The following is a 27,499-nucleotide window of genomic DNA, read 5'->3' on the forward strand; positions in this document are numbered from 1 at the left end:
TGCAAGTCCTTCTTTTCTTTTGATACGAGGACCTGTACAAGTTCATTTTTCTACGGTGAATTATTAAAATATCCCAAACTGCTCATAAACTAATACCAGAGAGATGCCAAATACACACAAACACAAACAAGATAGTTGACTTTATATTGCTTCAGAATCCAAGTTACTATGTCCCACTCACAATTAGCAGCAGCAAAGAGATAAAACAGGACAAAATGTATATGCTAACGTGAACTACAACAGTTAAATATAGGCCCATTCATTCTCTGTAGTTATTCCCTCCATTCCTGAAGAATGACTCTTCCTGGGACCAATAGAAACCAGCTCTCCGCCAGCACCTCACCATTCTTCATGTGAACCTTGACACGAGTATCACCCAGCTATATGGCCAAGGAGGGTACCCTGGCTGAGCACAATCTCGACCTTCCCCATGATTGCACTTTAAGTAGGAGTCACTGGTTAGCACTCAGGAGCAGGCACCCTCTCTCCCTAGCCCAGGGCACTGAGGCCAACTGCAGGGTTACAACTGCAGAAATGCACTGAGCCAATTTCGTATCCATGCTGCCACTGTCCCTTTTCGCATCCATGCTGCCACCAGCCTGTCCTCGCCGCACAGCACTGCCCCTCAGACATCAAGATCCATGGCATGACCCTGGACAATGTGGACCACTTCCTCTATCAACAAGAGCAGACATTAATGACGAGATCCAACACTGCCTCCAGTGCGCCAGTGCAGCCTTCGGCCGCCTGAGGAAAAGAGTGTTTGAAGACCAGTCCCTCAAAACGGTCACCAAGCTCATGGTCTACAGGGCTGGAGTAACACCCGCCCTCCTGTATGGCTCAGAGACATGGACCATGTACAGTAGACACCACCAGCGATGTCTCCGCAAGATCCTGCAAATCCCCTGGGAGGACAGACGCACAAACGTTAGCGTCCTCATCCAGGTCAACATTCCTAGCATCGAAGCACTGACCACACTTGATCAGCTCCGCTGGGCAGGCCACATAGTTCGCATGCCAGACACGAGACTCCCAAAGCAAGTGCTCTACTCGGAACTCCTACACGGCAAACGAGCAAAAGGTGGGCAGAGGAAACGTTACAAGGACACCCTCAAAGCCTCCCTGATAAAGTGCAACATCCTCACTGACACCTGGGAGTCCTTGGCCATAGACCGCTCTAAGTGGAGGAAGTGCATCCGAAGGGCACTGAGCTCCTCGAGTATCGTCGCCGAGAGCATGCAGAAATCAAGCGCAGGCAGCGGAAGGAGCGTACGGCAAACCAGGCTTCCTGCCCACCCTTTCCCTCAACGACTATCTGTCCCACCTGTGACAGAAACTGTGGTTCTCGTATTGGAATGTACAGCCACCTAAGAACTCATGCCAAGAATGGAAGCAAGTCTTCCTCGATTCCAAAGGACTGCCTATGATGATGATGATATACCATGGGCTTCAACTTTGCTGGCAAGCCTATTATGTGGCACTTTGTCAAACACCTTTTAGAAATCCATGTACATCACGTCAACCAGATTACCCTCATCAACCCTCTCTGTTACCTCATCAAAAACCTTGATCAAGTTGTTGAGTGAAATCAGGAAACACTTTTTAAACACACAGTAGAAATCTGGAACTTTCTTGTCCCCAAATGCAGGGCATGCTGGAACAATTGAAGCTTTCAAGACGGAGATCGATAGATTTTTGTTGGGTAACGGTATCAAGGGTGGGGAAAAGTAGTTGAGGTGCAGATCAGCCATGATCTAATTCAATGACGCGGAACAGGCCCGAGGGGCTGAATGGCCTCCTCCTGCTCCTATGCAGTTCCACGGGAATGCAAGCGACATTTTATCACAAGACAGGAAATGTATGGCAGCAGCATGTGTGAAAAGATGGGTCATTATTTGGGGAAATAATCCTTCTTTGCACTCGAAACTTTAACCTGTACCTGTCTATTTGCCCCCACGGGTCTCCTGTACATTTCCAGCATTTATTTGCAAATGTACCATCACACCCGGAAGCTGGAATCTCTTATTACAGCGCGTCAGTGTCTGCTGACCACAAGCAGCCCGGGATTGGAGGCAGGCGAAGGCGTGATTGCGGAGTCCCGTCCAAAAAACAAATCAATGAACGGACTTAACCTCCGCTCCCAAGCGCTGCAATCTGAATAACAACCTTAAAAAAGCATCATCTCAAACTTCACTTAAAGTTGCACAAAATGCAAAGTATTTGATCGGATTAATTCGAAATTAGTGTCAATTGGATAAACACAGACGCCCCACCACCCCACATTAGTTGCATTTTAAGACATGTATGTTTCCTGATTAATGCAAGCAATTGACCTGAAATGGACAAGCCGTTTGCAGCCAGGTCTCTTACTTGTTGTAAGCGGAAAGTTGTACAGCGCTGTAGGGGAAGAGGCGCACGCAGGCGATGCAATTGCCCTTCCACAGAGCGCTCAGCCCCTCGGCCTCGTACAGCAGCCGGAAAGTCCTGAGGAACCCCGTCTTGCTATGGAAGGTCCCCACTTGGCTCAGCACCTTGACGACGTCCAGCGGGCAGGTGAGAGAGCGGCTGAGGAGCCCGGCCAGCCCCCCGCAGCCCAGGCTCTGGCAGTAGGTTATCCTGGAATCCCGATGGCCCACCGCCATCCTCGTGCTCTGCAGGTAGGGGTGGATGCTTTGAAAGCCAGCAGCCGGCGCTGCACAGGTCGGTGTGGAGGCCGCTTGGTTTGAGTGGATCAGGAAGTAGATGGTGACGAAGGGGAATGGGGGCCGGACTCGGTGCCAGCTAACAGATTTAAAGCTCGGCTCAATGCATTTTAAATCATTTCTTTTTAAATTGTCATTTAAAAAAAATACCAATTCTGATCCGATCCTCATGCACGTGATGCCGGTCGGTTTCCTAAACAGTGAAACGGCGACTCTCTAAATTTGCTTATTACTGTCTACAGACCGAAATATATCAGCTCGGGCCATCATCACATCACAGTTCTCAGAACATCCTGTCGTCACCCACTCCGTCACGAGTTAGGAAAGTGTAAGTGACTCCAGGTTTTTCCCCCGCTGGGCTTTCAGTAGCAAATTTGTGAGCTACCACTGGATAAGGTATCTCATTCAATGCAATGGTGATGTTATAACTCTTCAATGGTGCACACTACAACAGCCATGCAACTTGTAGTTTTAAAGCTTGCCGGCTCCCAGTGCGCTGAATTTAAAAGTCCTCTTCTTTGTCAGTGGGTAGCACCCTCGACTCTCAGTCAGAAAGTCGTGAGTTTAAGTCATACTCCAGAGACTTGAGCACAAAAATCTAGGGTGACACTTCGGTGCTGCATTGTCGGAGGTGCTATCTTTGGCATAAACCCGAGGTTCCGCCTCCCCCCTCGCATAGAATTAAAAGATCCCATGACATCGATTTCGGAGAAGATTTAAGGTGATTGGCAATATAACTGAAGGCGACAGGAGGAAAAACGTTCAAAGGCATTGAATGGTTAGGGTCTGGAATGCACTACCTGAAAGGGAGGCAGATTCAATCGTGGCTTTCAAAAGGGAATTGGATAAGTACCTGAAGCAATTTCTTTTTGCAGGGCTACGGGGAAAGGGCGGGGGAGTGTGACTGGGACTGCAGGGAGCCGGCACTGGCCTGTAACCATTCTGTGATTCTAAGAACAAGGAGTTATCCCCAGTGTCCTGGCTAATATTTATCCCTCAACCAACATCACTAAAACAGATTATCTGGTCTTTATCACATTGCTCTTTGTGGGAGCTTGCTGTGCGCAAATTGCCTGTCACATTTCCTACATTACAACAGTGACTACACTCCAAAAAAGTACTTCATTGGCTGTAAAGTGCATTGGGACGTTTTGAGGTTGTAAAAGGTGCTATATAAATGCAAGTCTTTTTCTACATTTGATGCTCAACAATTACATCCTATCTACGACGTGACTGAGTCAATCTTCATACTACTTAGTTTTGTAGGTTGAAAACCGGTCTTAAGGTTGAATTTTCAGACAATCGGGACCAGTGTTTTTAGATGGTGCTTGTCCCCCTCAAATAGCTGGGAGGAAGATAAGTAAGGAAAATAGTTAAAATCTTTTAATGAAAGAAGTTATATAATAACACAGGGCATAGTAGATGGAAGTAAAGTAAAGCAATCTAAAAAATAAAAATAGAAACAGTGGGGAGGAAGACAGAAAGGGTTTAAAAGGGGAGATGTGATCAGCTGACGTGATTTGTTAAAATATTTAAATGTTTAAAAATTGCACTGTTTGTAGAATATAGTTAGTATTAAAGCTACTCCTTACATTTCAGTAACTTTTTATTACTGTAGTAATATGTTTAGTTTTCACATGACACAGGATGAAAACTTCATAAAATGACAATCCTAGAGAGACTGAATATTCCCTGAGTCTGCTGGCAGTTTAAAGGTTAATCTTTCAGGACAAATTTTCTCCTGTTAATTTTACTGAAAACATTGGTATGGATACAAAATGGGAATCTTTAAAAATTCCATTTTGTACCCATGCCAACGGTTTCAGAAACAGATTAGTGACGGGAAGAATTTCAACTTTAGCTTTTAGGTGATTATCTCCTTTTTAGACCCTCCATGGCTTCCATTGTTCTCCAGCTGACTAGTGCTGCCCTGGTATGGCTTACTAATAGCACTTGTAGGTGGCTCTGCTGTAGATTTTCTCTGTGTGCCTCTGCTTGAACTATTTTAATTGTGCGCTTTAAACAAATGCCCCCTGCAAGTGCCTCTGCTTGATCCCCTCATCGAGATGACAGCTGAATGAGATTATGCAGAATTTTGGGCACAGACCCTCATCCTATATCTGAGTGCCACAGTGCAGTGCAGGGGGAGTGTTATGCTGACAGGTGTGTGCCTTTCAGATGAGACGTTAAATCAAGTCCCCATTTGTCCTCTCGGGCGGGTGGACATAAAATATCCAATGGCACTATTTCGAAGAAAAGCAGAGGAGTTGTGTCCAATATTTCTCCCTCAGCCAACATCACTAAAACAGATTATCTGGTCATTATCTCATTACTGTTTGTGGAACCTTGCTGTGTGCAAATTGGCTGCCGCGTTTCCCACATTACAACAGTGACTATTCTTCACAAGTGCTTTATTGGCTGTAAAGCGCTTTGAGACGTCCTAAGGTCATGAGGCGCTATGTAAATTCAAGTCCTTTCTATTTCCATTCAGTGGCACATTGTGCCACAAACCAACTATCCTTTGCCTAAGAAACTACAATGCTTATTTTCTGTAATCAAGCTGTGTTCGTCGTGGCTCAGTGGGTAGCACTCCCTCTGAGTCAGAAGGTTGACGGTTCAAAGCCAACTCTGGAGACACCGGCTCTATACGAGCTGAGCGTGGAGGTCGTCCTCTTAGGTTACGCCAGTGACATGCTCCTCATGGTCACGGACCTCGTTGACTTGCGGAGGATGCGTGAGCGCTCTCTGCACTCGGCCCCATCCTACGCAAGGATCAATTAGGAAAGATGTTCTAGATTTGGTAGGTCAGTGTCAGATGGACTCTCTGCCGGAGGAGCTCCGACCCTTTGCCTGGGAGTCTACCTGAGCCCTGCTGAGGAAGCCTGGCCAGCAAACTGGCAAGACCTTGACACTAAAGTTACCGCTTGCCAAGGGCACTGAACAGGACTGCTCTGAGTGCTGTCCTACAGGGGTCGAGCGCTGGTCATAAACCAACTATGCTGTTGTACCGGTTGGTCACTTTGATCAATCCCCCTGCGTTTGTCACCAAGATACTGAAGCAGCTCATTGACTTCTTTTGGGACAACTGGAAGCATTGGGTCTCTGCTATGGTTCTGAGCCTCCCACTTAGGGAGGGCAGTCAGGGCCTGGTGTGCCCTCACAACCAGGTTGCTACTTTCTGCCTTCAGACCTTGCAGAAATACCTGTAAACATAGAAACATAGAAACATAGAAAATAGGTGCAGGAGCAGGCCATTCAGCCCTTCTAGCCTGCACTGCCATTCAATGAGTTCATGGCTGAACATGAAACTTCAGTACCCCCTTCCTGCTTTCTCGCCATACCCCTTGATCCCTCGAGTAGTAAGGACTTCATCTAACTCCCTTTTGAATATATTTAGTGAATTGGCCTCAACTACTTTCTGTGGTAGAGAATTCCACAGGTTCACCACTCTCTGACTGTGACCCCTGGTTCTGGACTTCCCCAACATTGGGAACATTCTTCCTGCATCCAACCTGTCCAAACCCGTCAGAATTTTAAACGTTTCTATGAGGTCCCCTCTCATTCTTCTGAACTCCAGTGAATACAAGCCCAGTTGATCCAGTCTTTCTTGATAGGTCAGTCCCACCATCCCGGTACGTCAAGGATCCTCCCAAATGGTGTGCTCTGGCGATGATTTTGTTCCGCCAGATGCACGGCCTGAGTTATGACTGGCAGCTCCTGTTCACGGGCCCTTGCGGGAGATGCCTGTCTTTTAATCAAGCTCTTATCAAAGTCTGGAACATGGTTGCCTCTAGTAGGAGCTCTCCTCTGTCAGAGGTCGGGGATATTTTCTGGAGCCGCTACTCCGCAATCAACACCTCCGAGACTGGCTTGGGCAACCCAGAGGGTCTGGGCAGCGAAGGTAACCAAAGTTGGAGACGTATTGGATGGCAGCAGAACGAGTTGGACATCATCAGAGTCATAGAATCATAGAAGTTTATGGCACAGAAGGGGGCCATTCGTCCCATCGTGCCTACGCAGTCGAAAAAGAGCCATCCAGCCTAATCCCACTTTCCAGCTCTTGGTCCGTAGCCTTGTAGGTTACGACACTTCAAGTATATTGTGTGTGTAAGCACTCTAGTATTGACTCTACGAGGCAGGGTATTGTACTTGAACTGTGGTGACCGTAGTCCATTTATTGCAGCTCCTGAGTGAGGGTACAGCATGGTGAGCTCCCTTTTATACCTGGTTACCTGTCGTGTTCAGGTGACCCCTAGGTCTCCACCAGTTGCAACCTCTGGTGGTACAATCATAGTGTATACAGTGTGAAGATACATTCAGTAGTCTTATGTAACTGTACATTGAGTGTACAGGAAGTATACTTATATTATACATACACAACATCAGTCTCCCCTAAGTCTTGTGCTACTGGCCTTTGCACTGTGTGCTCTGGCCCTAGACTTGAGTGCCCAAAGCCCTTGCACCTTGTCTATGCTTTGGCTTGGCTCTCTCTCTGTTGATCCCCAAGTCCTTATTGCCACAACATTGGGAAGTGGTCAGCAGCAGATGGTTAGAGGTTGCAGTGGGGGTTGAGTGGGTTCTAGGTGTGATCCATGTGTCCATGGCTACATAAATCCATTCCCCCCCCCCCCCATATATAGCATGTATAGACTATGTGTGTGGCTCAACACCTGCATGTGCATACATGTACAGAAAGAAAGAACCAAAAAAAAAAAGGAACATAGGATTAATTACATCTCTGGTTGGGTTCTGCAGTAGTGGAACAAGGACATTTTACAGGTAAGGTACATACATGGTACCACAGTCTTGCCCCTGGGTTGTGTAGGTGCAGGTGGGTGCAGCTAGTTCCAAAGTGACCGGACTGTGTCCAGGTTGTCTGATGGCAGCGCTGTGCCCCCTGTTAGCTGGGTGGGCTTGGATCGCTCACCTGGCTGAGTCTCGGGGCCTTTGCTGTTGCCTAGTGGTGGGCAGAGCCACAGGAGTGTGTGGCCTCCCTGTCCTCGTTTGAGGGCTGTGGTGTCTCCCTGCTGCCCTTCAGCGGTAGTGGGAGCCTGGTCATCCCAGGTCCCGTTGGGAGAGCTGGAGGGTGCTCGCCTCTTGCTCCCGGTACTGGTCCTGGTGGCCAGAGCGGTCGAGCCAATGGTTGGTGTTGTGGGGGCAGTCATCCGGCCTCATCAGTGCTGTTTCAGACAGTATATTTGTAGAGGCTGTGCAAAAATGGGGCACCTTCAGCGGATGTGTCCGCAGCTCACCATGTGGATGATGATGACCGATCCAAAGCGGATCCAGCAATGCAACCCGAGATACCTGAGGAGGAAGTGTATAGTATACATTCGTTCCTGACAAAGAGCCAACCGCGAGAGGCGGGAGTGCGTGGTTGCTGAGGCCTATGAAGGCTCAGCGGCAGCGAGAGGCGGCGGCAGTCCGAGAGGCGGGAGTGCGTGGTTGGTGAGGCCTATAAAGGCTCAGCGGCAGCGAGAGGCGGCGGCAGTCCGAGAGGCGGGAGTGCGTGGTTGGTGAGGCCTATAAAGGCTCAGTGGCAGCGAGAGACGGCGGCAGTCCGAGAGGCGGGAGTTCGTGGTTGGTGAGGCCTATAAAGGCTCAGCGGCAGCGAGAGGCGGCGGCAGTCAGAGAGGCGGGAGTGCGTGGTTGGTGAGGCCTATAAAGGCTCAGCGGCAGCGAGAGGCGGCGGCAGTCAGAGAGGTGGGAGTGCGTGGTTGGTGAGGCCTATAAAGGCTCAGCGGCAGCGAGAGGCGTGACCTGTGCAGCTACAGCGGGGAGAGAAGGCAAAAAAGAAGTAGAAAGAAATCAAAAGGTGACGTCACAGCCAAGAGGATAAGTGATTGGCTGATGATTGGTGAGTAGTTTTTCTCTCTTTTTTCTCTTCTATAACAGTGAGTAACTTTTAACATTGTTGTTGCCAATTTAAGTGTATCTAAGGGTTAAGTCATGGCAGGAGAGCTCGGTTGGGTGTTATGCTCCTCCTGTACCATGTGGGAACTCAGGGACGACACCAGTGTCCCTGACGACTATATCTGCAGGAAGTGTATCCACCTCAAGCTCCTGACGGTCCGCGTTGCGGAGTTGGAGCTGAGGGTGGATTCACTCTGGAGCATCCACGATGCTGAGAATGACGTGAGTATCACATGTAGCGAGTTGGTCTTACTGCAGGAGAAGGGTCCACAGCCAGCTAGGGAATGGAAGACCAGCAGGAAGAGTAGTGCAAGGTAGGTAGTACAGGAGTCCCCTGTGGTCATCCCCCTGCAAAACAGATACACTGCTTTGGGTACTGTTGAGGGGGATGACTCATCAGGGGAGGGCAGCAGCAGCCAAGGCTGGCTCTGTTGCACAGGAGGGCAGGAAAAAGAGCGGGAGAGTGATAGTGATAGGGGATTCAATTGTAAAGGGAATAGATAGGCGTTTCTGCGGCCGCAACCGAGACTCCAGGATGGTATGTTGCCTCCCTGGTGCAAGGGTCAAGGATGTCTCGGAGCGGGTGCAGGACATTCTAAAAAGGGAGGGAGATCAGCCAGTTGTCGTGGTGCACATTGGTACCAACGACATAGGTAAAAAAAAGGGATGAGGTCCTACGAAACGAATTTAAGGAGCTAGGAGCTAAATTTAAAAAGTAGGACCTCAAAAGTAGTAATCTCGGGATTGCTACCAGTGCCACGTGATAGTCAGAGTAGGAATCACAGGATAGCGCAGATGAATACGTGGCTTGAGCAGTGGTGCAGCAGGGAGGGATTCAAATTCCTGGGGCATTGGAACCGGTTCTGGGGGAGGTGGGACCAGTACAAACTGGATGGTCTGCACCTGGGCAGGACCGGAACCAATGTCCTAGAGGGAGTGTTTGCTAGTGCTGTTGGGGAGGATTTAAACTAATATGGCAAGGGGATGGGAACCAATGCAGGGAGACAGAGGGAAACAAAAAGGAGGCAAAAGCAAAAGACAGAAAGGAGATGAGGAAAAGTGGAGGGCAGAGAAACCCAAGGCAAAGAACAAAAAGGGCCACTGTACAGCAAAATTCTAAAAGGACAAAGGGTGTTAAAAAAACAAGCCTGAAGGCTTTGTGTCTTAATGCAAGGAGTATCCGCAATAAGGTGGATGAATTAACTGTGCGAATAGATGTTAACAAATATGATGTGATTGGGATTATGGAGACGTGGCTCCAGGATGATCAGGGCTGGGAACTCAACATCCAGGGGTATTCAACATTCAGGAAAGATAGAATAAAAGGAAAAGGAGGTGGGGTAGCATTGCTGGTTAAGGAGGAAATTAAGGCAATAGTTCAGAAGGACATTAGCTTGGATGATGTGGAATCTATATGGGTAGAGCTGCAGAATACCAAAGGGCAAAAATCGTTAGTGGGAGTTGTGTACAGACCTCCAAACAGTAGTAGTGATGTTGGGGAGGTTATCAAACATGAAATTAGGGGTGCATGCAATATAGGTGCAGCAGTTATAATGGGTGACTTTAATATGCACATAGATTGGGTTAACCAAACTGGAAGCAATACGGTGGAGGAGGATTTCCTGGAGTGCATAAGGAATGGTTTTTTAGACCAATATGTCGAGGAACCAACTAGGGGGGAGGCCATCTTAGACTGGGTGTTGTGTAATGAGAGAGGATTAATTAGCAATCTCGTTGTGCGAGGCCCCTTGGGGAAGAGTGACCATAATATGGTGGAATTCTGCATTAGGATGGAGAATGAAACAGTTAATTCAGAGACCATGGTCCAGAACTTAAAGAAGGGTAACTTTGAAGGTATGAGGCGTGAATTGGCTAGGATAGATTGGCGAATTATACTGAAGGGGTTGACTGTGGATGGGCAATGGCAGACATTTAGAGACCGCATGGATGAACTACAACAATTGTACATTCCTGTCTGGCGTAAAAATAAAAAAGGGAAGGTGGCTCAACCGTGGCTATCAAGGGAAATCAGGGATAGTATTAAAGCCAAGGAAGTGGCATACAAATTGGCCAGAAATAGCAGCGAACCCGGGGACTGGGAGAAATTTAGAACTCGGCAGAGGAGGACAAAGGGTTTGATTAGGGCAGGGAAAATGGAGTACGAGAAGAAGCTTGCAGGGAACATTAAGCTGGATTGCAAAAGTTTCTATAGATATGTAAAGAGAAAAAGGTTAGTAAAGACAAACGTAGGTCCCCTGCAGTCAGAATCAGGGGAAGTCATAACGGGGAACAAAGAAATGGCGGACCAATTGAACAAGTACTTTGGTTCTGTATTCACTGAGGAGGACACTAACAACCTTCCGGATATAAAAGGAGTCAGAGGGTCTAGTAAGGAGGAGGAACTGAGGGAAATCCTTATTAGTCGGGAAATTGTGTTAGGGAAATTGATGGAATTGAAGGCCGATAAATCCCCAGGGCCTGATGGACTGCATCCCAGAGTACTTAAGGAGGTGGCCTTGGAAATAGTGGATGCATTGACAGTCATTTTCCAACATTCCATTGACTCTGGATCAGTTCCTATGGAGTGGAGGGTAGCCAATGTAACCCCACTTTTAAAAAAAGGAGGGAGAGAGATAACAGTGAATCAGCCTGACATCGGTAGTGGGTAAAATGATGGAATCAATTATTAAGGATGTCATAGCAGTGCATTGGAAAGAGTCAGCATGAATTTGTGAAAGGGAAATCATGCTTGACAAATCTTCTGGAATTTTTTGAGGATGTTTCCAGTAGAGTGGACAAGGGAGAACCAGTTGATGTGGTATATTTGGACTTTCAGAAGGTGTTCGACAAGGTCCCACACAGGAGATTAATGTGCAAAGTTAAAGCACATGGGATTGGGGGTAGTGTGCTGACATGGATTGAGAACTGGTTGTCAGACAGGAAGCAAAGAGTAGGAATAAATGAGGACTTTTCAGAATGGCAGGCAGTGACTAGTGGGGTACCGCAAGGTTTTGTGCTGGGGCCCCAGCTGTTTACACTGTATATTAATGATTTAGACGAGGGGATTAAATGTAGTATCTCCAAATTTGCGGATGACACTAAGTTGGGTGGCAGTGTGAGCTGCGAGGAGGATGCTATGAGGCTGCAGAGCGACTTGGATAGGTTAGGTGAGTGGGCAAATGCATGGCAGATGAAGTATAATGTGGATAAATGTGAGGTTATCCACTTTGGTGGTAAAAACAGAGAGACAGACTATTATCTGAATGGTGACAGATTAGGAAAAGGGGAGGTGCAACGAGACCTGGGTATCATGGTACATCAGTCATTGAAGGTTGGCATGCAGGTACACCGGTTAAAAGAGCAAATGGCATGTTGGCCTTCATAGCGAGGGGATTTGAGTACAGGGACAGGGAGGTGTTGCTACAGTTGTATAGGGCCTTGGTGAGGCCACACCTGGAGTATTGTGTACAGTTTTGGTCTCCTAACCTGAGGAAGGACATTCTTGCTATTGAGGGAGTGCAGCGAAGGTTCACCAGACTGATTCCCGGGATGGTGGGACTGACCTATCAAGAAAGACTGGATCAACTGGGCTTGTATTGACTGGAGTTCAGAAGAATGAGAGGGGACCTCATAGAAACGTTTAAAATTCTGACGGGGTTGGACAGGTTAGATGCAGGAAGAATGTTCCCAATGTTGGGGAAGTCCAGAACCAGGGGACACAGTCTAAGGATAAGGGGTAAGCCATTTAGCATCGAGATGAGGAGGAATTTCTTCACCCAGAGAGTGGTGAACCTGTGGAATTCTCTACCACAGAAAGTTGTTGAGGCCAATTCACTAAATATATTCAAAAAGGAGTCAGATGGAGTCCTTACTACTAGGGGAATCAAGGGGTATGGTGAGAAAGCAGGAATGGGGTACTGAAGTTGCATGTTCAGCCATGAACTCATTGAATGGCGGTGCAGGCTAGAAGGGCCGAATGGCCTACTCCTGCACCTATTTTCTATGTTTCTATGATACTGATTGAAATAAAATTGAACGGTGTGCCAGTATCTATGGAATTAGACATGGGTGTGAGTCAGTCAATTATGAGCCAGAGGACATTCGAAAAGCTGTGGGACACCAAGACCGTGAAACCCAAGCTGAGTCCAGTAAATGCAAAATTGCATACCTGCACCAAAGAGCTCATACCAGTGATTGGCAGTGCAGCAGTCAAGGTGTTGTACGATGGGGCAGTTCATGATCAATTGCTGTGGGTCGTTCCAGGTAATGGTCCAACGCTGTTTGGCAGGATTGACTCAAAAAAATAAAGTGGAACTGGAACGATATTAAAGCTTTGCCATCAGTGGATGACGCTTCAAGTGCTGAGTAATTTTCTCTCGCTGTTTGAACTGGGCATCAGCAACTTCACGGGAGCCAAGATGCAGATTCACCTGGACTCTGATGCAAGACCCATCATCACAAAGCCCGGGCGGTCCTGTACATGATGAGGGAGAAGTCGAAATCGAACTGGACAGACTCCAACGTTAATTTCACCAGTCGAATTTAATGAATGAGCTTGTTCCATTGTTCCTGTGCTAAAGAGTGATGGCACTGTCAGGATTTGTGGAGTCTACAAGGTTACGATCAACCGAGTTTTGAAACATTACCAAAGGCTGATGACCTGTTTGCAACACTAGCCGGGGTAAAGCTGACTTCGGCCTATATGACACAGGAGTTTGTCGAATCGTCGAAGAAACTTCCGTGCATCAATATGCATAAAGGGCTGTTCAGTTACAACAGACGTCCTTTCGGAATTCGCTCGGTTGCAGCCATATTTCAGAGAAACATGGAGAGTTTACTGAAGTCCGTCCCTAGAACTGTGGTGTTCCAAGACGATATTCTGGTCATAGGTCGTGACACTGCCGAACACCTGGCTATCCGGAGGGGACAAGAATTGTCAGAAGGGACTGATGGTCCACCTCAGGAGAGAGAGGAAGAGGAGGACGAGGGGTTGGACACTGACCTAGGCATAGAAAATCAGGCTGACTATGCAACCATGCCCATGTCCCGCTCCAGACCGCAGGAAAGGACCCTTGGTGGCTAAAAAGCTGCAAGACTCTTACGTCAGGAGCTCATAAATGAGCGATTTGCCTGAAAGAATGTTGCTGTAATTGACAAAGCTGACACACTGCTGTGTGTGTGCAGCTCAGACATCAATGGTGGGCATCGCCTTGGTGCCAGTTAAAGTTGATTCAAGTTAAGTATAATTATAGCCTTTCCTGTTAAGGAATCACCAGTGTGTTCCGGTCCAGCTATCTGAGACAATGTGCAAAAAGATTATGTTGAATAAAGAACATTTAATATGACCATTGGTCTAAAAATAATAAGTATCACAGGCAAAAACACCCCACCCCACCCTACTTTTTGGACCACTGACATCAATAAAATGTTCAAAATGTCCAGCAACACAGAACACAAATGCAAAGCAGGAGGGTGGCCCTTTACCCCCATACATTACAACACATTGCATACACCCAGATGGAGATATAACAAAGCCATCACCTGCAGACAAGCACCTCACTTTCCTTCCTCCCTCCCCTTCTCCCCATCTCTATCCCTCCCCTCCTCGCTCCACGCCGCCTGGCCAAGGAACTCCTCAGGTGGTGCCACATTAGGGGGATGAAGGCAGAGCCGGTGGTTGCATGGGTACGGGAGCAGGGGGTGCCGAGGTGGGAACATTCTCAGATCCAGAAGCAGGATCTTCGTCCTGCCTCTCATTTGTCATTGGCAGTGGTGGTGCAGAACCTAGGGGTGGAGTGCAGTACTCCAGGACCACTGGAAGGCCTTTGCTAGCAGTGTTCCTGGCTATTGTCTCCAGGGCCTCCGCCATCCGCGGAACATACTCAGTCATGGTGCCGGAGATGGTGGCTAGCTGTTGGAACATGCCCCCCAATACATTGAGGATCTGGTCACCTATGTCTACAGTTCTCCTGGACAACTTTACCATCTCTCCGCTCTTATCTGGCACTCATGGACTAGATGCCGCGTCCACAAAACCTCCGCGGGGTCGGCACCCTCCTGGTGACAAATGGGATGCCCTGTGGCGAGGTGCTTGGGTCCAGTATGGAGGCGGTAATGGCCGGAGGAGCACTAGATGGCCTTGGGGTGGAATGCCTTCTTGAGCCTGGCGATGAAGATTCCTCAAAGTCAGCCCTCTCATCTGTAAAGAACAGACCTAGCGGATTGATGGGTGAGAATTGAACACCTGCACAACTTGGAAGAGGTTCTACATCGTCAGGACAAAGTAGGGCTCAGGCTGAAACATTCAAAGTGCATACACGTCGAGAAGCATGTTTAAAGTGGGAAGAGCCTATGGCATGGTAGAGAAAGAAGCTTTAGCCTGTGTATATGGGGTTAAAAAGATGCATCAGTATCTGTTTGGGCTTCGTTTCGAGCTTGAAACCGATCACAAGCCACTCATCTCTGTTTTCAGAGCATAGAGGTATCAATACCAATGCGTCACCCTGCATCCAGCGGTGGGCGCTGACATTATCTGCCTATGATTTTGTCATTTGCCATAGACCTGGCACTGAGAATTGTGCCGATGCATTGAGCCGTTTACCGCTGCCCACGCTGGAGGTGGAAACGCCACTGCCCACAGACCGACTGTTGGTCATGGATGCCTTTGAGAGTGAAGGGTCACCTGTCACTGCTCAACAAGTTAGGACCTGGACCAGCCAGATCCGATCTTATCGGTTGTAAAAAGTTGTGTCCTTAGTGGTGGTTGGTCAGCCATTCCCAGGGAAGAGTGTGATGAGACCAAACCTTACAACCATCGCAAAGACGAACTATCCATTCAATCTGATTGTTTGCTATGGGGTAATCGTGTTGTTGTGCCCAAGAAAGGCAGGGAGAGATTTGTACAGGATTTACACAATACCCATCCCAGTATTGTGATGATGAAGACCATTGCCAGGTCTCACGTTTGGTGGCCTGGCATTGACTCTGACTCTGATTTGGAGTCATGTGTGCACCAGTGCAACACTTGCATGCAGTTAAGCAATGCACCAATGGAATCTCCGCTAAGTCTGTGGTCGTGGCCATCCAAACCAATGCAGATACTGCTATCGAGGAGGAGTGTGATATTCTGGATATAAATATAGGGAGGATCCACATCGATTTTTCAGGTCCTTTCCTGGGTAAAATGTTTTTGGTAATGCTGGATGCATATTCCAAATGGATAGAATGTGTAATCATGTCATCTAGCACATCCACAGCCACCATTGAGAGCCTTCGTGCCACGTTCGCCACTCATAGTCTGCCCGACATCGTTGTGAGCGACAACGGATCGTGCTTCACGAGTTTGGAGTTTAAAGAGTTTATGAGACTCTGGTATCAAGCACATAAGGTTAGCACCATTCAAACCCGCGTCCAATGGTCAAGCAGAGTGGGCAGTCCAAACCATCAAGCAGAGCCTGAAACGCGTAACTCACGGTTCTTTGCAGACTCACTTGTCACGCATACTGCTTAGTTACAGGATGAGACCCCACACACTTTCCGGGATCCCCCCTTTGATGAAGAGAGGTCTCAGGACCAGAATCTCGCTTGTCCATCCTGATCTTAACGATCATGTCGAAAACAGACGTCAACATCAGCAGTGATATCATGATCGCACTGCCGTGTCATGCGACATCTTTATTAATGATCCTGTGTATGTGCTAAATTATGGTCAAGGCCCCAAGTGGGTAACTGGCACTGTTACAGCCAAGGAGGGTAATGGGGTGCTTATTGTCAGGCTCATTAATGGGCAAACATGCAGGAGGCACATTGATCAGACGAAATTGCGGCACACAGATGAACTGGAACAGCTTGAAGAAAACACTATCAATGACCAACCGATTCAAAATCGGCCATCAGAAGACCCTGCTGTTGTCAATGAATCTGGACCTTCAATCCCCGACAAGGACACTACCACTCCCATTAGATATGCTACCCAGCCTTGTCATGAATGACTCAGAGAGCTCATCCAGATCTGGAATTGAACTGAGGCGATCAACTAGGGAGTGGAAAGCCCCGGACCATCTCAATTTGTAAATAGGACTGGACTGATACCAAGATCTTGGGGAGGGGGGGAGGATGATGTAATGTATGTATGCCTGGGTTTATCTGCCACCAGGGGGAGCGATCGTCGGAGGTCATTGGGCCACAGACACATATGCAGCCCTTGTATATAAAGAGAGCCTCCATGTTTAATCCTCACTGAGAGCTAATAAAATAAAGTCAGGTCGCATCTGATTGAGTTCACTGTACTAAGCCTATTGAGTTATTGCACATGCAACATATAGTGTGAAGGGTATAGAGAGTGTGGAATCCTTGGAATGCATTCAAGAGAACTTTTTTAGTTAGTATGTAGCAAGCCCAACATGAGAGGGCGCGGTTTTGGGGAATGAAGCTGGGCAGGTTGAAGGGGTATCAGTAATCATAATTCAGTCAGATTCAAGTTGGTTAAGGATAAGGATAAAGATAGGCCTGGAATAAAAGTCCCGAATTTGGGAAGAGCCAATTTTAGTAAGTTAAGGAGTGATTTGGCCATAGTGGACTGGAAACAGTTACTTGTGGGTAAATCAGTGTCGGAACAGTGGGAGGCAGTCAAGGAGGAGATCTGGAAGGCTCAGGCCAAACATGTGCCTTTAAAGAAAAAAGGTGGGAATAATAATTCTAGCGTCCCCTGGATGTCTAGGGATTTACAGGGGAGGATGAAGAAAAAAAGGGGAGCTTATGTCATATATCAACAGCTAAATATGATAGAATCTTTGGAGGAATATAGAAAGTAAAGAGGCAAAATTAAAAAGGTTATTAGGAATACTAAGAGAGAGCATGAAAAATTCTTGGCTAGTAAAATTAAGGAAAACCCCAAGATGTTCTATAAATATATTAAGAGTAAGAGGATAACTAAAGAAAGGGTAGGGCCTATTAGAGACCATGAGGGTAATCTTTGTGTGGAGATGGAAGATGTTGGTAAGGTTCTCAACGAATACTTATGCATCTGTTTTCACAAAGGAAAGGGGCAATGCAGATAATGCTATCGAGCAGGAGTGTGATATTCTGGATGAAATAAATATAGTGAAAAGAATTATTAAGGGATTTAGCAGCTTTGAAAGTAAATAAGTCCCTAGGCCTGGATGAAATGCATCCCAGGCTGTTGAGTGAAGTAAAAGAGGAAATAGCAGAGGCCTTGACCATCATTTTCCAGTCCTCTTTGGATTTCGACATGGTGCTGGAGGATTGGAGGACTGCTAATGTTTAAGAAGGGAGAAAGGGATAGGCCGAGTAATTACAGGCCTATCAGCCTAATCTCAGTGGTGGGAAAGTTATTGGAAAAAATCCTGAAAGACAGGATAAATCTACATTTGGAAAGGCAAGGATTAATTTGGGACAGTCAGCACAGATTTGTTAAGGGAAGATCGTGTTTCAGTAACCTGATTGAATTTTTTTGAGGAGGTAACCAAGAGGGTCGATGAGGGTAGTGCGTATGATGTAGTGTATATGGACTTTAGCAAAGCTTTTGATAAGGCAGACTGGTCACTTATGTTAAAGCCCATAGGATCCAGGGCAAAGTGGAAAGTTGGATCCAAAATTGGCTTGGAGGTAGGAAGCAAAGCGTAACGGTTGATGGATGTTTTTGTGACGGGAAGGATGTTTACAGTGGGGTTCCGCAGGGCTCAGTACTGGGTCCCTTGCTTTTTGTGGTATATAGCGATTTAGATTTGAATACAGGGAGTATGATTAAGAAGTTTGCAGACGACACTGAAATTGGCTGTGTGGTTGATAATGAAGAGGAAAGTCATGGGCTGCAAGATGATATCAATCTACTGGTCAGGTGGGCAGAGCAGTGGCAAATGGAATTTAATTCAGAGAAGTGTGAGGTGATGCACTTTGGGAGGGCTAATAAGGAAAGGGTATATACATTAAACGGTAGGCCACTTAATAGTGTAGTGTAGATGAACAAAGGGACCTTGAACTGCTTGTCCACAGAACTCTTTTTGGTTGGATAATGAAATAAACATTAAACCAAATACCCCCCAATCTGGGGGACACTCCAAACATTTTTCAAACTGCACTTTTTTTTTTTGACTTTTTAAAAAAAAAAAATTGGGGGGCTATAAAATCATTAATTTTACAAGTGCCCCCTATAAAAAGGGAGGGGGACACTAAAACCGGCAATTAAACCAAATCAAACTGTAAAATAAATAAAATCAAATTAAATTTTGGTTGCCGGGGGTAACGATGCACTCCAGTCCCTCCGGCGCCCACCTCTCGCGGAAGGCCGCGAGCGTACCGGTGGACACCGCGTGCTCCATCTCCAAGGACACCCTGGCACGGGTGTACGCGCGGAAGAGAGGCAGGCAGTCAGGCTGAATGACCCCCTCGACCGCCCGCTGCCTGGACCGGCTGATGGCACCCTTGGCCATGCCCAGAAGCAGTCCTACGAGGAGGCCCTCAGACCTACCCGCTCCCCTCCGCACAGGGTGCCCAAAGATCAGGAGTGTGGGACTGAAGTGCAGCCAAAATTTCAGGAGCCGCCCTTTTAAATAATAAAACAGGGGCTGCAACCTCGTGCATTCGATAAAAACATGGAACACGGACTCTTCCAGACCGCAGAAATTGCAGGTGGACTGGGAGCCCGCGAACCGGCTTAAAAATTTATTGCACGGCACTGCTCCGTGCACCACCCTCCAGGCCAAGTCCCCGATAAATAGTGGGAGGACTCCCGCGTAGAGTGCCCTCCATCGGGGACCCCCGCCTCCTCCGGACGGCAAGATGGTACGCCATGGCGTGTCCGGTCGGCAGGCGAGGATGGCAAAGTTGAGAGTGTGCAGGAGCAGCCCGTACAGGAAACCCCTCCGCGCAGAACTGAAAGGCACGGAGGGGATTTCCCCGAGGCGGCTCAAGTGGTGAGGCGCCGGCTCCCGAGGGAGGTTCCGGGGTTTGGCGCCGATGAGGAATTCCGTCCGGACGGGGGTCAGTTCGGACGGGATCGCCCCACGTGCTTGAGCCTCCTCGATGCACCTAATGGAGTCGGGGCCCAGAGCTGTTTTTAGCGACTCGATGGCATCGGCCGCGCGGCGGATGTCGGCCGAATTTAGGCGCCGCGCCAGCATGTCTGGCGCCATCCAGCCCGCTCTTCCGCCATCGAGCAGGTCCCTGACCCTGGTCACCTCACCAACCACAGCCCTCTCGTCCGACCGCCACCTAAAACCTCGGTCGTGGAGGTACGGATTCCCAAGCAGCGGCTCCTGCAGGACAGCCGCCACTCCAGCTGGTGGAGAGCTGCGCTTGGTGGAGACTTTGTTCCAGACCCTGGTGAGTTCCTTGTAAAAGACAGGCAGCTCCTGGACGGCGGTCCTGACGCCCCCCCCCAAGCTCACAAACAGGAGCTGCGTGTCGTAGTTGAGGCCGTGCTGCTGGCGGAAGAAATACGTCGCCAGAGCACGCCACCTAGGAGGGGGCTCGACATAAAGGTATCTCTGCAGGGTTTGAAGACGGAAGGTCGCGAGCTGGGCGCTGACGCACACCAACGACCGACCGCCCTCCCCAAGCGGGAGACTCAAGGCCGCGGCAGAGACCCAGTGCTTCCTGTTGTTCCAGAAGAAGTCCATCAGCTTCTTCTGTATCTTGGTGACAAACGCAGGGGGAGGGGTCAAAGTGACCAGCCGGTACCACAGCATGGCAGCCACCAGCTGGTTTATGACGAGCGCTCGACCCCTGTAGGACAGCATTCGGAGCAGTCCTGTCCAGCACCCTAGGCGAGCGGCAACCTTGGCCTCCAGCTCTTGCCAGTTCGCCGGCCAGGCTTCCTCGTCGGGGCTAAGATAGACTCCCAGATAGAGGAGATGGAACATTTCTCCCAGTTGATCCTGGAGGAGGATGTGGCCGAGTAAATCTCCTGGCACTCACGCATCCTCCGCAGGCCAGCGGGATCCTCTACCGCGAGGAGCACGTCATCGGCGTAAGCCGAGAGGACGACCTCCAAGCCCGGCCCTTGCAGAGCCAGTCCCGTCAACCTCATCCGCAGGAGGCGCAGGAAAGGCTCCACACAGATGGAATACAACTGGTCGGACATGGAGCATCCCTTGCGCACCCCTCTCCCAAAGCGAAGGGGCGCCGTCAAAGACCCATAAACCTTAATCAGACACTCCGCGGCGGCGTACAAAAGTCGGATCCAGGCGACGAAATGCATCCCGAACTCGAAAGCGCGCAGAGTTCCGAACACATAGTCGTGAACCACCCTGTCGAACGCCTTCTCTTGGTCGAGAGCTAGGAAGGCGACCGACAGACCAGCCTCCTGGGAATGATGGATGAAGTCCCGGACCAGATGGATGTTATCGTGAATTGTCCGGCCCAGGACCATGTAGACTGGTCGGGGTGGATCATGTGGTCCAGCACGGCGCCTGGCGAAGATTTTGTAGTCCGTGCTGAGGAGGGAGACCGGGCGCCAGTTCTTAAGGAGGTGGAGATCGCCCTTTTTGGGTAGGAGGACGATGACTGCCCTGCGCCAAGAGAGGGGTATCCCGCCGGTCGCCAGACTTTCCCCCAGGACCCGCACGTAGTCGCCCCCCAGGACGTCCCAGAACGCCCTGTGGAACTCCACGGTCAGCCCGTCCAGCCTCGGGGCTTTTCCCCTCGAGAGCCGGTCGAGGGCGCCGGTCAGCTCCACCAGGCTTAGCGGAGCTTCCAGATTTTCGGTGCCCTCCGGGCTGACCATCGACTGGTCATCCTACAAAACTCTACGCGCTTCCTTGCTGGACGGCTCGAGAGAGAGAGAGAACAGAGCCCCGTAATATTCACGGGCCCTGTTGTTGACGGCCTCCGGATCCGAGAAGAGAGCCGTCGTCGGCCAGCAGCATCAAGAGCTGCTTACGGACACTCTGCCTTTTTTCCAGCGAGTAGAAGAAGGGGGAGCCGCGGTCCAGATCCCGCAGGAACCGGATCCGCAACCTCACGAACGCGCCTCGGGACCCGACGAACTGCAGGTCCTTCAGCGCGGCCTTCTTCGCTTCGTACACTGTCCGCAGGGCTGGGTCCTGGACGACTTGACCGAGACGGGACTCCAAGTCGAGCACCTCTTTTTCTAGGCGCCCGACCCTGGCTGCCCGCCTCTTGGTCGACCCCCTCGCGTACTCTTGACAGAAAACGCGGACGTGAGCCTTGCCCACGTCCCACCATAGCCTCAAGGAGGGGAAGCCCCCCTGCTTCCTTCTCCAGTCGGCCCAGAAACGGCGGAACGAGTCCTGGAACCACTCGTCCTCCAGCAGCTGGTTGTTAAAATGCCAGTACGCGGACCCCGTCCTCGCGCGGAGCGAAGCGAGCTCCGCCCACACCAGGTGGTGGTCCGAACACGGCACCGGCCGCATGGAGGCCGCCGGGACGCAGGAAACGTGCGCACGAGACACGTAAAGGCGGTCGATTCTGGACCATCCTACTCCAGGCCTCACCCAAGTAAAGGCGCTGGCGTCGGGGTGGAGATTTCGCCAGACGTCCACCAAGTCGAAGGACCCGACCAGGTCCCTCAACTTCTCCATCGCCGTCATGCTGTGCGGAGCACCGGAGCGGTCCCTCGCCTCGAGGATGCAGTTAAAATCCCCCCCGAGGACAATGCAGTCGCCGACGTCGACTGAGCCAAGAAGAGCGGACACTTCTTCGAAAAAGCGCATTTGCTGCGGGCCGGGCTGAGGGGCGTACACGTTCACGAGATGGAGCGGCACGTCCCCCAGGCGAACCGTGACGTGCAGCAAGCGGCCTGGCACGGGCTCCTCGACCCCCAAGATCTCCGGCTGAAAATGCGGGGCCAGCAAGATGGCCACCCCACAAGAAGTGGCGGTGAGGTGGCTCATGCGGACCTCTCCTTGCCATTCCAGGAGCCACGTGGCTTCGTCTCCCGGAACGGTGTGGGTTTCTTGCAGGAAGCACACTGAATATTTCCCCTCCCGCAGGAGCGAAAAATTGTTAAATCTACGGCGTGCCCCTCTGCCGCCGTTGATGTTGAGGCTGGCTATGGTTATCTTCATGACAAAAGCATAGTGCAACCTCTACCTAACCTATTGTGGGGGGGGAGTGGAGTCGTTTGTTAACCTCCACTCCCTCAGCAGCACAGCGCGGAACCTTTTGAGCTGGCGCAGCTCAAGGCTTTGCGCCTTTGGCAAGGGCCCGCCCGCGGCCATGGTTTTAGCGGCGGCGCGGACGGAAGCGATGAGCAGCACCGGCTCGGACCATTTTTCCAGGGCCAGATGGGCTCGGTTGCGGCGACCCTAGCTCTGGGCCAAAAAGTCCCGGAGATCCTTTACAGGAATGAAGGGGGACTCAGCGGTAGGCATGAGGAGATCCACCGCCTCACTGGCGAAGGACTCGAGATCTTCTCCCTCGTCCCCCACCGAGTCCCCGTCCCCCTCCGGGAGGTCGCCGCCAGCAGCCGACCCTGGCTCTGCTCCGTTCCCACCCCCAGGATCGTCAACAGAGGAGTCCCCACTCGGCTCTTTTAAAAGTGGTGCTGGGTCTGGAAGCGACAGCGGAAGGGGTTCCTCCTCCGCCCCAGGAACTGGGGAACATGGAGAGACCTGGTCAAAGAAATGTTCCAGGTCCTCCAATTACCCCAGCTCCAAAGTAGGGGGCGAGGGTTGGTGTTCTTCCCCCTCCCCGCCGCCACTCCCCGGCCCAGCGTGTACAGAATCATTAAAATTGTTAACACTTTGTATTTCTTCCGGGTCGAGTGACTCCTGGGGAAAGTTGGTTAATAGCTGGGCGGGCTCAGGTTGGGCCTTTTCGGCCCCGCCCGCCTCAGTCCCCAGGACGCTCGACCCGGCGGCAACGCATTCCTCTGCTGGCCCCGCGCCCCCCACGACAGGCAGATCTTCCACGCCATCCCCGGGGACAGATTCCTCTCGCCTACAGCGCAGTTTGGGGGCGCTGGTGGGGGACGCGGCGGGCACCGACTCCTCCGCAGAGGGATGTTGTTCCCCCTCCGCCTCATTGGAGCGGCGCCTCCTTTTGTTCCTGGGGGGGGCGCGGAGGAAGGGAGACCTCCATGTCTGCCGAGGCCTCCCGCTCCACTCCCCCCTTTTTCTTTGCTTGCCCGCGCCCAAGCCCCTCTGCGGTAATGGTCAAGGGCACGGGCTCAGGGCACCCCGCACTCGCCGGTGACAGGGTTGGGCTGAGCGCAGTGATCAGACTGTATGGCGCACCAAGGGGAACCGCCTCGAGATGTTTCGTCTTCCTCCGCGCCGCCTTTCCGGCCGGACGCTCTCCCTCCCCCCCCCTGCCAGAGGCCGCGAAAACAAAGGCCTCCGACGATGTCCGCGCACCCCTGGCTCCCGGTACGCGGACGCAACTAGGGGGAGGGGTGGCGGCGGCGCCAGCCTTGGCCGCCTTCGGTGGTTTGGCGGCCTTGGAGGTAGGGCAGTTCTTGCGAACGTGCCCCACCTCCCTGCAGGCATGGCACCGCACACCGTCCGACGTCCAGAAGACGCGGTAGGCAGTCCCCTCGTGCACCACATTAAAATGATCACTCTATTGTCTCCTCCCGCGCCAGTCGGACAAAGAGCTGGCGGCGTAAGGAGAACACGTGGCGCAGGCTGTTCTCCCTGAGGCCGAGCGGTATGGGGTTAATCCCTGACCTTACCTTCCCCCAGTTGGTGTAGGTGAGGGAGGAGGAGCTCAGTGGGAACAAAGGGCGGGACATTTGAAAGGATGACCCTCTGCGCGGTGACCTCGAGAGGGTCCACCGGCAGGAACGTCCCGCCCACCGTGAACCCCTTTTCAAGGGCCAGGGACACCGCCCGCTCCGACCCCAGGAAGAACACCGCCTTCCCAGACATCTTGGAGGCTGCGACAATGGCCGATGGGCCGACTACCCCAGCCATCGCCCGCACGCACTCCTCAATGCTCATTGTGGGGTGAGTGTAGCTCTTGACCCCATGTTTCTTTGTTATTATTCTGAAAGGTGGCAGGGCAGCAGGAGGCACCGTGGATGTGGACGCCACCTGCGCATATGTCTTTGCTGGCCCTGCCACCGGCGTGGATGGGGTCGCCATCACGGGGTCCCTTTAAGGACTACACCCACCCCAAAGTCACAGGCCTTAATGGTCTTAAATGGCCTCGTTGGTGTTTGAACAGAGGGAGCTCTGAAAGAGGCACACCTCTCCCCTAGTTGACGATTGGGGAGGGGACTTGCTCCCTCTGCTCAGTTGTCTTGTAATTGATTTTTCCAATTAGGAGAAAGGGGTTATCCGAGAGAGAGGGGAGAGACAGAGACAGAGAGAGTGACAGAGAAAGAGAGAAGCTGTGAGGGCAGGTCTCCCCTCACAGTGATGGGTGGGTGTTGCTGGGGTGCACCCTCCAGATGGCAAACAAAACAGTCTTTGTAGATGGTCTTCGGGTGGGGGGAGAAGATGTCTTCACCTGGGGCAGCTGGAGCCACCCAGGCACAGCACTCCCAACGATGTTAAATAGGGTGATTAATCAGTCTTCAGCCAGGTAGCTCCAGCTATCCCAGGCTAGGCAATGGGGGAGGGGTGCTTCAGTGGTGTGAGGGGCCTAGTTATTTAGCAAGACCCCCACACACACACAACCCCCGTGATGTTCCGGCCCTCTAGCAAGTCTTCTTTCCTCCCCCCACCAATATAACAAAGTCTTTCGGGGAATGCACCAATACACCCACCTGTAGAATAGTAATGGCTCTCCCTCCTTCCACACTGGATGTTGTTATTTCCCCCTCTCTCCAACTCTCTGTAGAAGTAATAATGATGTTGAATTTTCTGCTCTCCTCCTCTCCCTCTGGATGGATTGTAATGAAGTAAGCCCCTTCCTCCTCTTCCTGGGCTGGTCTCAGGGTTCATAAAGGCCTCCAGGCAGGAGCAAAAGCAGGGAGCTCCTTCCCTCACTGCTCCAGGCTCCAAATGATTAGGCCACGCCTCCAACAGCTGCACCCTTGTCCACAGAACTCTTTTTGGGAGGAAACTAAAACATTAAATCGTGTCCCCCCGATCTGGGGGACACACCAAACATTTTCAAGGCCCTTTTTTTTGTGTTTTTTTTGGGGGGGTTTTTTGTGTTTTTTTTGGGGGGCACTAAAATCATATTTTTTTTCCCTCCAAGTGCACCCTAGAAAAGGGGAGGGGGATACTAAAAACACCGGCAATTAAAACAAATTAAACTTTAAAACATAAAATCAAATTAAAATTTGGTTGCCGGGCGTGATGATGCACTCCAGTCCCTCCGGTGCCCACCTCTCATGGAAGGCCGCGAGCGTACCGGTGGACACCGCGTGCTCCATCTCCAAGGACACCCTGGCGTGGATGTACGCGCGGAAGAGAGGCAGGCAGTCAGGCTGAACGACCCCCTCGACCGCCCGCTGCCTGGACCGGCTGATGGCACCCTTGGCCGTGCCCAGGAGCAGTCCTACGAGGAGGCCCTCAGACCTACCCACTCCCTTCCGCACAGGGTGCCCAAAGATCAGGAGTGTGGGACTGAAGTGCAGCCAGAATTTCAGGAGCAGCCCCTTTAAATAATAAAACAGGGGCTGCAACCTCGTGCATTCAATAAAAACATGGAACACGGACTCTTCCAGACCGCAGAAATTGTAGGCGGCCTGGGAGCCCGTGAACCGGCTTAAAAATTTATTGCACGGCACTGCTCCGTGCACCACCCTCCAGGCCAAGTCCCCGATAAATAGTGGGAGGACTCCCGCGTAGAGTACCCTCCATCGGGGACCCCCGCCTCCTCCGGACGGCAAGATGGTACACCATGGCATGTCCGGACGGCAGGCGAGGATGGCAAAGTTGAGAGTGTGCAGGAGCAGCCCGTACAGGAAACCCCTCTGCACGGAACTGAAAGGCACGGAGGGGATTTCCCCAAGGCGGCTCAAGTTGTGAGGCGCCGGCTCCTGAGGGAGGGGGTCAGTTCGGACGGGATCTCCCCACGTGCTTGAGCCTCCTCGATGCACCTAATGGAGTCAGGGCCTAGAGCTGTTTTTAGCGACTCGATGGCATCGGCCGCGCGGCGGACGTCGGCCGAATCTGGCGCCACGCCAGCGTGTCTGGCGCCATCCAGCCCGCTCCTCCGCCATCGAGCAGGTCCCTGACCCTGGTCACCTCACCAACCATAGCCCTCTCGTCCGACTGCCACCTAAAACCTCGGTCGTGGAGGTACGGATTCCCGAGCAGCGGCTCCTGCAGGACGGCCACCACTCCAGCCCGTGGAGAGCTGCGCTTGGTGGAGACTTTGTTCCAGACCCTGGTGAGTTCCTTGTAAAAGACAGGCAGCTCCTGGACGGCGGTCCTGACTCCCCCCATACTCACAAACAGGAGCTGCGTGTCGTAATTGAGGTCGCGCTGCTGGCGGAAGAAATACGTCGCCAGAGCACGCCACCTAGGAGGGGGCTCGACGTAAAGGTATCTCTGCAGGGTCTGAAGACGGAAAGTCGCGAGCTGGGCGCTGACGCACACCAACGACCGACCGCCCTCCCCAAGCGGGAGACTCAAGACCGCGGCAGAGACCCAGTGCTTCCTGTTGTTACAGAAGAAGCTGGTGGATTTCTTCTGGATCTTGGTGACAAACGCAGGGGGAGGGGTCAAAGTGACCAGCCGGTACCACAGCATGGCGGCCACCAGCTGGTTTATGACGAGCGCTCGACCCCTGTAGGACAGCACTCGGAGCAGTCCTGTCCAGCGCCCTAGGCGAGCGGCGACCTTGGCCTCCAGCTCTTGCCAGTTCGCTGGCCAGGCTTCCTCGTCGGGGCTAAGGTAGACTCCCAGATAGAGGAGATGGGTCGTGCTCCAGGCAAAAGGCCTGAGCTCCTCCGGCAGGGAGTCCACCCGCCACTGACCCACCAGGAGTCCGGAACATTTCTC

The 27,499-nt window shown here is 51.3% G+C and overlaps 2 protein-coding genes across 2 annotated transcripts in view; one reads left to right on the top strand and one right to left on the bottom strand.

Annotated features, from left to right (window-relative positions):
* slc25a43 (solute carrier family 25 member 43) overlaps positions 1-2,807 on the bottom strand; it is a 34,602-nt gene extending 31,795 nt beyond the window's left edge. The window contains exon 1 of the mRNA XM_070882049.1: positions 2,371-2,807. Coding sequence (XP_070738150.1) covers positions 2,371-2,642 — 272 coding nt within the window. The 5' untranslated portion in view covers positions 2,643-2,807. The remainder of the gene's footprint in view (positions 1-2,370) is intronic.
* The window catches only part of LOC139266108 (A-kinase anchor protein 17A-like), a 63,075-nt gene continuing 37,916 nt past the window's right edge, over positions 2,341-27,499 (top strand). The window contains exon 1 of the mRNA XM_070883955.1: positions 2,341-2,657. The gene's annotated coding sequence lies outside the window, so the exon portion shown is untranslated. The remainder of the gene's footprint in view (positions 2,658-27,499) is intronic.

This window comes from Pristiophorus japonicus, chromosome 6 (genome assembly GCF_044704955.1).
Source record: "Pristiophorus japonicus isolate sPriJap1 chromosome 6, sPriJap1.hap1, whole genome shotgun sequence".
In the NCBI taxonomy this organism is placed as follows: domain Eukaryota; kingdom Metazoa; phylum Chordata; class Chondrichthyes; family Pristiophoridae; genus Pristiophorus; species Pristiophorus japonicus.